This window comes from Crocuta crocuta, unplaced genomic scaffold (assembly GCF_008692635.1).
Source record: "Crocuta crocuta isolate KB4526 unplaced genomic scaffold, BGI_CrCroc_1.0 scaffold193, whole genome shotgun sequence".
In the NCBI taxonomy this organism is placed as follows: domain Eukaryota; kingdom Metazoa; phylum Chordata; class Mammalia; order Carnivora; family Hyaenidae; genus Crocuta; species Crocuta crocuta.
Window position 1 is genome coordinate 3,554,741 of NW_027529624.1, and position 12,440 is coordinate 3,567,180.

General features: G+C 44.1%; 1 protein-coding gene across 2 annotated transcripts in view; it reads right to left on the bottom strand.

Annotated features, from left to right (window-relative positions):
- Positions 1–8,111: 8,111 nt before the first annotated feature.
- The window catches only part of LARGE1 (LARGE xylosyl- and glucuronyltransferase 1), a 539,966-nt gene continuing 535,637 nt past the window's right edge, over positions 8,112–12,440 (bottom strand). For both annotated transcript variants that reach the window (XM_077762029.1, XM_077762030.1), the window contains 2 exons: positions 12,195–12,390; positions 8,112–9,652 (listed from right to left, as the gene is read on the bottom strand). In XM_077762029.1, the coding sequence (XP_077618155.1) occupies positions 9,455–9,652; positions 12,195–12,390 (394 nt within the window). In that variant the 3' untranslated portion in view covers positions 8,112–9,454. The remainder of the gene's footprint in view (positions 9,653–12,194; positions 12,391–12,440) is intronic.

Consider the following 12,440-nt stretch of genomic DNA (forward strand, 5'->3'; position numbering starts at 1 on the left):
CACCAGAGGACCTAGCTAACCCATATCCGGACTCCTGAGCCTTGGGAATAATGAGATAAGAAATGTGTATTGTTTTAAGCCTCCCAGTGAGTGATACTTTTTTACACAGCAATAGAAAACTGATACACCCAGCAAAGATATTAAATGCACAATGAGGAATCTGTCAAAATTGCATCCTTTTTCTTTCCCCAGGAGGGAGGCAGTAGCAACATAGTGGTTAAGAATGTGAACTCTGAGGAGGAAGCTAGTGGTTCAGTCAGTGAGGCATTAGACTTCGGCTCAGGTCATGAGCTCACGGTTCATGAGTTCGAGCTCCGCATCGGGCTCTGTGCTGACAGCTGGGAGCCTGCTTCGGATTCTGTGTCCCCGTCTCTCTCCGCCCCTCCCCTGCTGTGTGCTCGCTCTCTCTCTCTCTCTCTCAAAAACATTAAAAAAAAAAAGAATGTGAACTCTGGGGCCAACCTGCCTTGATTCGTATCGAAGATCTGCTAATTATTGTGTGATTTTGGGCAAACTACTTAACCTCTCTGTGCCTCAGTTTGCCCCTTCACAAGATAGGTATGGTAATAGTACCTACCTTAGGTTACTACTTAAACAAATTTACTGAGAATTTTCGAACTGTAAGGTGTTTAGAATTGGGACGATACATAGCAGACACTAACCAAGTGCTTCCTAAAAATCATTAGCAAATCAAACCAAAATGGAATAACAGAATTTGTGTTCAGGGACACACACAACCGTCTCATATTATAGACATAGAAACTGAGCTCAAGAGAGGTCTTATTCAAGGTCAGAGGGACGGTTTGAAATTCACCGACTACACTTAGTTCTGATGGTAAGGCGCTTAGAGTCCACAGGATAAAATCATACTGTAATCCATTCACAGCAAAATCAGGCCTATATTACGGTAAAGAAAAACAAGCCACTTTCAGGTCTCTCCCTGCTGGGCGGACCCCTTAAATCAGGTTTGCCTCCTTGTTCTTTAGGCCAATGATTGTCCTGTCAGGTGTGATAAAGACTCTCTCCTTAACCAAACTCTGTACAGGCTCCTCTGAGCCCTCTTTGTGATAGTCCATTCCCATCTGTGGTGAGCTCAGCCCATTGTAGCCAAGAATCCTGCTAATAAGTCAGCTTAGTAAGAATCCCCCACCTTTGACAGCTGATCAGCCTTGACATCTGACAAGTTTTTCACCCCCAACTTTGATGCATAAGCCCTGGAGCTGCCTCAACAAGAATCCTGTTAATTCGGTTTAGGAAGACTCTGACTACCCTTGAGGTCTCCTCTTGGTGATTTTCCATCCACCAATCCCCACCCCACCCCCTCGCCGTTCAGCTCGCTGTCTATAAATCCTCCCTGTATCCGGAGCTGAGCTCAATCTCTCTCCTCTACTGCAACAGTCCTGACACCTGAATAAAGCCATCCTTACCATTTTAACAGGTGTCAATCAACAATTTTTCTTTAATGGGAGTCATCTGTCTTGAGAGTCTTCCAGGAGCCCAGCCCGGAGTGAGCCTCTTTCTGCCAAGCTGCCATAACACCGTCAGTCCCTCTCCCGACGCTTTCTCATATGTCACTCTTTACACACCTGTTTCTCTTCCTACTGGACGTGAGCGGTGGGGAGGGCGGTTCCATGAGCCTGAGGACTGTGTCTAATTCATCTTTGAATGATCACCACCTGGCACAGTTGCTGAACCCTAGTAACTGTTTTATAAAAATGAACCAATCAATCTCCTAAATGGCAATTTTCCAAGTTATCCAGTGATGCCTGCTAGACATGCTGTCAGAGCTCCACAAAGATTTGGAAAGAAGTTGACTGATGCTTAAAGGCAGGAAGAGACCATGTCACGTGTGTGGATCACAAGTGTCTGCACCATGTGGGGCTTTGTTAGAAATGCAGAATCTTGGGCTGCACACACTGAATCAGCTTTTTAAAATACTTTGGAGAGAGAGAGGGAGAGCGCGCATGAGTAGGGGAGGGGCAGAGACAGAAGAGAAGGAGACAGAATCTGAAGCAGGCTCCAGGCTCAGCATAGAGACCGACTTGAGGCTCAAACCCATGGACCGCAAGATCATGTCCTGAGCAGAAGTTGGATGCTTAACTGACAGCCACCCAGGCACCCTGAGCTTAATCAGCATTTAATAACATAGATGCTCACAAAGGATTCCCATGCACATTAATGTTGGACAAGCACTAGTTATAGGCCAAAGAAGGAACATACCCCTCTGATAACTAGGCTTATTCTCATTAGTAAGGTCCTTTGAAAAACAAAGATTCTACGACCTTGCGTTAGCCAAATCCCCGGGAAAGAGTGCAGACAAATGGCAACATCATGAGCTCTGGAGTACATAGATCTGGGTTTGATTTTCACGGCTTATTTAACATCTCTGAGCTTCTGTTTCCTAAGCTTTAAAATGGAGATACTACTTACATTATACTTTCTATTGCTGGTTAAATAAAATAATGCAAATTGTATATTAGTCAGCAAATGTCTATCCATCCCCCTCTTCCCAGTTCTGAATGGCCCTTGCCTACATCATTCAGAATGGCTGCAACACCAAGCAACAGTAGATGAGGGCCTGGACTCTTGGGGAGGGAAACCAAGAGGTCCAGCTTCGTCCACAGTGAGTTTGGGAGACCATCAGACAGACTCCTGTCCACTGATTCGCCTCCCCACCCCATACACATTTCACTTCCATCCACCAAAATGGTGGAGTCTGAAAAATAGTGTTTGGTTTGTGGCCCCGCCAGGTATTTCCACTGAACCTCGGTTTCCCCATCTGTGCAAATAATAATCCCTCCTCTCATGGGAATCTTGTAGACAACAGAAGAAATTTAGCATATGGCACCTAAGTGCTACATAATGGTAGCTAGGGTTGGCTTCAGGTAGCCCGGGGCAATATTAGAATGTTCTAAGTGGATTTATTGTCAGAGGACAGGATTCACTGTCTTTCATCAGCCTTTTCTGCTGGACAAGACATAGATTTTTATATTCAAATAACTTAGAGTTGATGAAATGTCCAAGCTCAGAGGTGCCATTGTTTAAGCATACAGAAAAGCCACGCAGGACTGCAGGGTGCCTCACTCATGGAGGGGCTCCTGGGACTTTGGAATCTCAGAGTGACTAGCTTGGTGTAACACAGTGACCAGGGTCCACGAGGAAAACAGGCATTTCTGAGTGGGGCTTTTGGTTTTAAGTCCAGATTACCAAGTCAGTGTGCACAAAGAGGGGCCATTGCCCTTCCACAGCAAGGGTATTGGTTATCAGTGGGTCAGACAGTCGTCTCTCACCTACTTAGAAGATGTTTCTGATCTTGTAAAGGTCTGAATACTAGATGTTGATCTTAATATTCATGGAGAAGGCAACCCAGCTGCACAGCTCTACCTAGGTATTAAATAATCTTTGGGGAGGTTGAAAATATTAATGAGCTGGTTAATGTGGGTCCATATATAATGAAGTCGGGGGAGGAAGGTAAGAATTCTTGCATTGTTGTTTTATCTTTTTCCCTCGTAGATCTGAGAAACTGAGCTAAAAATGTCCACATTTACATCCACATGTAACATCCACATTCATCCTAACACAAAGCATTTCAGCTAATGAGTGTATCTTAAAAGTCGCTACTTAACTTTCAAGTAAGAAGAAAATGATCACTTTCGTGGTCTGGTGAAAAGATAACTAAGTGGGGTTAATGATGTGTCACCATGGTCATATGTGCTGCCTGCCACAGCATCCCACCTATTGGACCATCTCACTAATGCACATGCACACACATTGATGGTGAACCTCCTGAGGACTGGCTTCTTTAACACTATTTGCCATATAATTTTATGTTACATAATATGCTATATAATATTAATGAATTTAGAAAGTCACACATGCATATGTACCTATTTTATGAATTGCTTTGTATATGTATACCTACTTCTCATTCAAAACACTGAACTATTGTGCTTTTCAAAAATGTCATTGTCATAAAGTGCAAAGGATCCAGGAATTATTCCTGACTAGAGACTGTAGGCAACTATGCAATGTGTCTTAGATTGGATTGGACCCTGGAGTTAGGGGTGGAATGGACCCAATTACTGTTACACAGAAATTACTAGGGCAAAGGGCAAACTGTGAATGTAGGCTGTGTATTAAATGATCGTACTGTAGCAAAATTTTCTTGAATTTCATCACTGCATCATGGTTAAATGAGAATGTCCTTTAAAACAAATATATGCTAAAGCATTTAGACTTAAAACGGTATGATATCTATAACCTACTCTTAAAGGCTCCAGAAACAATATTATAGACAGATATAAAGCTAAGTGGTCAAATGTTAACTATCAGTCAATCTAAATGAAGGGTATACAGTTCTTTGTATTATTCTTAAAACTCTTCTACATGTAAGTTTAAAAATAAAAATGAACCGGGGTGCCTGGGTAGCTCAGTCAGTTAAGCATCTGACTTGATTTCAGCTCAGGTCATGATCCCAGGGTTGTGGGATAGAGCCCCGAGTCAGGCTCCACACACAGCTTAAGATTCTCTGTCTCTCCCTCTGTCGCTCTCCCCTGCTCATGCGCTCTTTGTCTAAAACACAAACAAAATACCAAAAAAAAAAAAAAACCCTAAAACTGTTGACATGAATGTAATAAAATGAAACCTATCTTAGCATCGTGTGCTTTTTAGCTCTCCAGGTAACTGTATTACCTGAAAGCTGACTGTGCCTAGATTGTTGCTGCATTTCCAGTGCACATCCCACAGTGGATGCTCCATAAATTCTTTGTGGAATGCAGAAAGAAATATTAGAGTGTACAGTGAAATTGCTCTGACATTGCCACTGAAGCCCTTCCTTTCTTCGGAATTTCAGCAGCATAATGTACCCAGGAATCTCCTGACGAGTTCTGCTCTGGGCAAGTCCCAGCCTCATTGGTCCCAAACCTTGGGAAACATTTCCCAAAACTGACCGACCTCCTTTCATTCCAGAAAACACCATCTCTCAAGACTATCTGAATGTTTTGGAAAAAACCAAGGGCCAACTCCATCAAACAGTCACAATCAGAAACGCAGCATTTCTGTGGTGCCCCATTATCTCCTTTCAGATATCACCAATCATTCCTGGAAACTGAGGGGTTGGGAGTTCTTACTAAGAACGTTCTTAGTAGAAACGAATGATAACAATAATCATGGTTTCTCTGACATTAGATTCTATGGGTCTGAAAACTTCTTAGAATGCACTTAGTGGACAACTGACATTTCATAAACTTCAATGGCATTAAATTGAAAATAAACACTTGGGATTAAAACAGCAAGAAATAAAAACGCCTATCACCATGAACTACATGACGATGTGGCTGCATAAGCCTGTAGTCAAACTGATTTCAGTGTTGTACAGGGAGACAGCAGCACAGAGTGGAAAGACGTTCGTTTTTGAAGTCAGCCAAATTTTGGCTGAAAAAATTCCAGAACCTCCATGAACAACCTGCGTGATTTTGGGCAACTCACATAATTGCTCTGAGGGTTGGTTCCATTAGCTGAAGAGTAGGGATAGTCAAAGTTTCCTCATATTATGATGCCACTGTGAAGACCCATCCGTGCCAACTACCATAGAAGTCTTAGTTCAGTAAATGGTAGCTCTTATTATCTTCCCTGAGAGTGTGCAGAAGCCGTGTTGGAGGGGATTTTAATCACGTTTCTTCCACTAACACAGAGCTCCCTAAAGGCCGGGTGACCACAAATGAAGCCTTAACTCAAAGACAGTAGAGTCTTTGAAAGGAACAGAATTAAAGTAGGGTCTGTCCTTTCATGATGGGGTACAAAGAAGCCATTAGTCAACTCGGCAAATATGTGCTCTGTAAATCAGCTCAACACATTCAGAGAGATCACTTTGAAGCGGCAAGCTGAGTTCAGGTCTAAGGGTGAGATTAAAACATAGCGTCTCTACCTGTGCCATGAAATCTAGGAGGTAACCCAGGAGAAGCATTCAGGGAATGAATTACTGCTTCCTAGAGTTGATCCCAGCCATGTCTAAATATGACTATAGATTGCCAGGCCTATTTCAAATGAATTTTCAGAAAGTCCATGAGCATAGCAAGATTGGAGCATCTAGGAGAGATTGTTGTCTAGACTGTTATTGGATGGATGTTGAAGGAAAAAGGCTAGAAATCTAATACTCTTCCTATATAGGTTCAAATGCTCTTATCAGCGAATATTTACTATTTATTTCTTACTGGGAAAGGGAGCAGCATTGCAGGTTATATGGTTTTGGATCCATCCAAGTAGGCATGGGTTTAAATTCTGGTTCTCCCATATACTGACGATGTGAATTCAGGGAACTTACTTAATTTCCCAGGGCTCCCTCGGTTTCCTCATCTATAAGCAGTAATTTTCATTTTGCAGCTTTGTTTCAAGGATTCAATGAGCTAATGCATGCAAAAGGCCCTTTGACACAGTAGTAACTCAATAAATCTTAGCTATTCCAGACACAGAATAGTATGGGGGTGAGAAGAGAGGAACTTTTCTTTCCTCCCAGCTGAAAGCCAAGATGGTATTGGCTTCTTTAGGCATGAAAACATCAGCGTGGCCCATTTATAAGCTTGTTTTGCCCTGGTGTACTGATACTAAGGAACCCACATCAGTAGTGATTGCCGCTGCCCATAGGCAGCGCCCCCCACACTTGAACTGGGAGCTGGGGCACGCAGTGCGCTGCTCCTTCCAGGGAAGTTCTGGGAATTCTTTCTGTTGGCTCTGCAGACCTCAGCCTCCACCGACTTGGCAGCCTCTGTGTTGATCCTGGGCCTTAGCCAGCATCTGAGCTCCAGCCTCAAGTGAGACCGGCTTCACTGTGTCAGGCACCTGTCTTTGGGATAATAGGGTTTTCTCCTGTTGGGTGTGGAGAGTCAGTTTCTGGCTTTAATAAATTCAGTGTGCATGCAGCTACAGCATCCTCCAATTTATACTTATTGTCTCAAAGTACTTAGTACCTTCTCTTCTTCTCAGAGGTGACCCAGTCTGCATGGTAAGTGATATGGTCACTACTATACCCATAGAATCGCAAGTGAAAGCAAGGTGGCTGGGTGGATCCAGAGGCTGTGAAAAAATTTAAAAAAATAAAAGGCTTTAGAGAATTAAAAATTGATTTTTAACATCAAAGAACTAGTACTATTGTACATTTTTCTCTTGGCTCAAGTAGCTGGTACTGATTAATTAAAAATTACATCTATTAACAATGGACTTCTCTACAAGAGTTTTTGAGTGAATGTGTGTGTGTGTACGTGTGTGTACGTATGTGTGTGTGTGTATGTGTGTGTGTGTGTGTACACAGTGAAGAGGAAAAGGCACTAGTGTGCTGGCAAATGTTTAACAGCCAGCTCTTGGTGGGGGAGGGTGCCCCGATTTGTGGTTCTCAGATTTCTATGGCATAGATACTTCCATCACAGCTAATTTCAAACACAAGAGTTGGAGAGAGATGTGCAGAGTAAGTTCTCGTGAGCTGGTAGGGGCTGGCTCTCACATACCTATGAAGAAAAGGGACTTTACCTTGTAATTTGAATACTTTTGTAATATTCTACTTTTTACAGTATTCATGTATTAATTTTGTGATATGCATGCTACCTATATGCTATACATATGTAATACTGTGGAATACACAGACACATGCACACACACACACATAAACTTATCCATATCTGTGTGAGAGTGAGTCCTAACAATTGTTTTCCTAAGTTCTTTAAAACCAACCTGAGTGAAATCTCCACTTGAGCATGTAACACATGGAAGGGTCTCATGGGTCAGACTGCAGTGGAGTGTCATGTGGCCCCCAGGACAGAGGGTTGGGGGCTCACTCCGCTACCGGCAACCAGGATCTAACGTGCTAGCATCTGGGATATAAGACATCTGGCTTCCGTGCTGAGACAGAAGCTGGATGGAGACCCTGAAGATGCTTCGCGGGTCAGAGGGTGTGGTGAGATCTAACCTCAGAAAAGGAGAAAACAAGGTTGAAGTTCAAATGGTGAGAAAAACAAATGGGAGAACACAAAGTGTAAAGTTGCTGTTTATCGATCTTGCTCTCTACCCTGGAGTGTGTCTCTGCGGCTTCATACAAGAGTGGAGGGAGGGAGTGGGGCAGACACAGTCCATACTTTCGTTTATTGAATGCAGCGTTCGCTGGTCACATTGCAACTCAATACAAACAGCCCAGCCTAGAGGAGGGCGTGGACTTTCGTTCTCATCAATGTAAACACAACATTAATATTGAAGATTCAAGAAAATGGGTAAAAAGTCCAGTGTCTCCTCAATCCTTGTAATGGTAAAGGTGCTTGCCTGGCCTCTGGACAGGTCCCAGAGGGAGCCCGAGGCCGTGACCTCCTCCCAGCCACAGCGAAGCAGCATGGACTTGGAGGAACCCAAAATGTTCTTCCTCGAGGTTTCCAAAGGGACACGTGAATCTTCGGAATTGGGCTTGTGTGAATTATTAAAGTTCTTCTAAAGGCCTGAGAGGTTCGTACCTTTCGTGTGCACCGGAACAGCCCCTTCAGAGCCCTTTCCTCATGAAGCGGTCACTGCCAATAAAAAATGTGACCGGTTGTAGAACGGATGGTCTTCCTATTTCCACAGTCCCCATCTTAGCCCTGGGATTCTGGAGAGTAGGGAATTCAAGGTCATGGGGGCCTCAATGAGAATCCTGAAGAGGGCTGCCCATGTTTAAATATTGGCTGAAGACTCTTGTCCTTCTTGCTGGGCCACTGCTCATAAGGAGATGTTGGCTGACGTAGCTGATTTCTCCTTCAGAGACTTAAAAGATCAAGTTTTCGATTTTGGATTCCCAGACCAAAAACAAACAAACAAACAAAATCCCCCCAAAGGGAAACAAATCAAAGCAAAACAAGAGCGACCTTGAGGTTAAGAACCAACCCACCCCCACCTCCAGGTCCCACCAGGTATAATGTCCCCATTGGGTCTTTCCACATAATTGGTTCAGATCACTGGATAGCTCCCACCTTGGATACGTGGCTAGACTGTAGGACACAAAAGAAAGTTTCTTCTGGACAAAGAGACAGTTTTGCTTTTATATTCTGGGATGGCTAACCCCCAGCACCCTGACTTCCCTTTCTTAAAAAGCAACGAGAACACCCCAAAGACCGGGTCGGTTTTGTGGTTTTTTTTTTTTTTTTTTTTTAGGAGGAAAACACCTTTGCTCCCTCTAACTCCCCTGCATCCCGTTCTTGCAGAGACTGTGTCGATGAGCTACTCTTCCACCTTCTGGGGATGCCAGATTGCAGAGCAGAGAGGAGCTGGCTGGATCCTTGTCCCAGATCTCTGTGGTGTGGGTGGCTTTGTTGGGCCAAAGAGACAAATAAAAACAAACCAAAAAAAGCATTGCTCAGATTTTGAGTTTGAAGGCTGGGCCCCAAACAGCAAGTGGCGTTCCCCCTGCAGAATAGGTCTCTCCATAGTCGTGGGCTTCCTGATGCTAGCTGTTGTTCTCAGCCGTGAGATATTTGAGGGCGGCAAAGCCATAGCGGCGGGACATGTCCTGCTGAAATTCTTCCTTTAGGGTTTTGAGACAGATGCGGTATTGCTTATTGGACCGGAACTTGGTGATGTCAAAGCTGGGGGCATGAGGCATGTGGATCATGTAGGCATTGGGCAGCACGATGAATTCATATTCCTGGAAGACAAGAGCGGTGTGAGCGCTTGCAAGAACGCTTAGGAATGCATGATGAATGCCCAAGTGCGTGACCATATGACAAAGTGACTGAATGAAGTGGGGAATGGCGTCAGCAAGGAGGGTGGTGCCATGGAAAGCCCACCATGCAGGAGAAGGACAGGACAGGGCTGTTTCCCTGACTCTGGACAACCTTCTTGGCTTCTCTATGCCTTAGTTTTCTCATCTATAAAGTTAAAGTAAAAGTAATAATACCTACCTTGAAAGATGACAACTAATGTATGGATGGTGCTGGGCAGAGCTCATGACCCATGAAAGGGTCTTGATAAATGTGAGCACATGGCCATGTGGCTGCTCTTGAATGACACGAGCCATGAGAGACTGTCGCTCAATTAAATGATGTCTGTTTATGTGATTTCTCATAGGGCTTGAGATTTGACAGACTCCACATATTAGAACACAAGAGGAGACAAAAAAGGGAATTAAAAAAAAGACCCCACTGGATTGAAAGCTCATTAGGAACAAAGCTCTTGCCTACCTATTCTTCATACAGTGGCCTCTGCTTGGCAGACTACAGATACAAACTCAGGCCAAAAATAAAATGCCTCCAAACAGCCCAAATGGGGGACACAAATTAAGGACATGTAATGAAGGAGAACCGGACACACCTTCACTCAGACTCTGTGTATTCTGATTTTGGACATAATGTCTGGTAAGCTTTGGCCATCTAGTTTCCCGGCCCAGAGCAGATCAGAATAAACTCTGAATCAGAATGGAGAAAGGCAGGGGTGCCTGGCTGGCTCAGTCGGTTAAACGCCCAACTTCAGCTCAGGTCATGATCTCATGGTTCACGAGTTCAAGCCCCGCCTCTGGCTCTGGGCTGACAGCTCCGAGTTTGGAGCTTGCTTTGGATTCTGTGTCTCCCTCCCTCTCCACCCCTCTATCACTCTCTCTCTCCCTCTCTCTCTCAAAAATAAATAAACATTTTTAAAAATGGAGAAAGGTAGCTGTTAGAGACGGAGGAACACTGACCGCAGCAAGAAATGACAGGTGATGGTGAGGAGGAATAAGAAGAAATCCTGAAAAGAAAGCGCAAGAACTCCCAGAGCTTAGCTATTTGAGATATTTTTTCCTCTGGGGACAAAGAAGCTCACTGATCCCATTAGTCCCAATAGGTGTGGCTGGATTACCTGTCAGGTATGACCTCATTATTTCCTTAAATCACTGGAAAGGGCAAAATTTGGCTGTGCTACTGGCAAAGAAAGAGAAACAAGCAAGAAATGTTCAAGAGTCCCATCAAAATTGCCTAAAACAAAGCCCGGGTCTCAGTGCTGGAAAAATTAACTGTATTTGAACCAGTTCACCTCGCTACAATGCTGGATACAAAGATATTATGTTTCTTTTCTTTCAAGCAGAAGCTGAGGCAGACTCAACATTTCTGTGAGTAGCACTACACTACATCCAATTATTGTTGACAACATGGATATCAAAGGTCATGCTTCTGTTGTTAAATATGGACACTGTTCTAGAACCTTCCACCTACCCATGTGGTCTGCAACCCTAGATGCTTATTAAAACCACTTGGGACTGCTCTCAAATCAAGGTGTTGGAAAATTCTCCAGGTGATTCTCAGGCCAGCCAGCACTGAGCATATCCAACCTTGCTCTTTTTTTCCTGAATTTGAGGTGCTCCTGTTGAGAAACATGTGCACTGTGCTCCTTGAGCAGGTGCCTTGGAGAACAGACACAAAGAGAAAAAAGTGGAGTTGAGAGGCCCAGGCATCCTTCTCCTAACTTAACCAGATTAGCTTTGCTTTTGTTTAACTTTGGGGCTGATGAACTGCAACATGTCTGGCTTGCTGCATGTTTTTATAAATAAAGTTTTATTGGAACACAGCCACACTCATTTGTTTAGATACTGTCTACAGCTGAATGGCAAAGGCAGAGTTGAGTAGTTGACAAGAAGACCTGTAGACCCCACAAAACCCCCAAATTTTCTATCTGGTTCTTTCTGTAAAAAGTTTGCAGACTCCTGGTTTAACCTGTTGGAATTTTGATTTTTTCTGAAGCAGGTATTTAATAAGTATTAGTTGGATGAATGAAAAGTGTTTCACAACTAAAAACAGTCTAAAAGTCATCACTTTTAGTTACAGGGTAGGATAATGAGCTGCCCCTCAGCCGCATGCCATGTGTTACTTATATGGAACGAACTCCTAGAACGTTTTGGGCCACTTATGTGGCTCTAATGCCAAGTGACAAGTTTTCATCCTTATCAATATACTTGGTGAGAATGGGGGGTGGAATGTTTTGTCACAGGACACTCACAGTTGCCTGGGTCCTGGCCGGGAATCCAACTCTTACCCAAAGGTAGAGAAAGAAGGTTTGGGAATCAACAGCCCTAAGAATTAGCACTGCCATTTTCTCACTTCTGGTCCCTGACCACATCTTGTTCCCACTCGGGGCTCTGCTTTCTCACCTCAAGGTCCCCTTTCAGCCCTGAGGTCGAGGCTGCTTCTTCCCCCACAGCCATCAGTCCATTGTCTCACCTGTGCATCCAGCTCCATGATATGAGCCACCTTGTTCCAGCCAAAGCCCACAAACCTCCGGTCGTACTCAGGGCAGTCCCTTCTCACGACAACGTATGGCTCGAAATCGGCTTCCCACTCAACACGGTAAGGCGTGGTGGCAGTCCGCCACTTGGCGAAGTTTGTGGGCGCATGGCCTTTTGTCCAGACGTGGTACCTAGGTCACACAGAGAAAAGCCATTGGGCAAAAGGAAGGAAGGAAAGGTC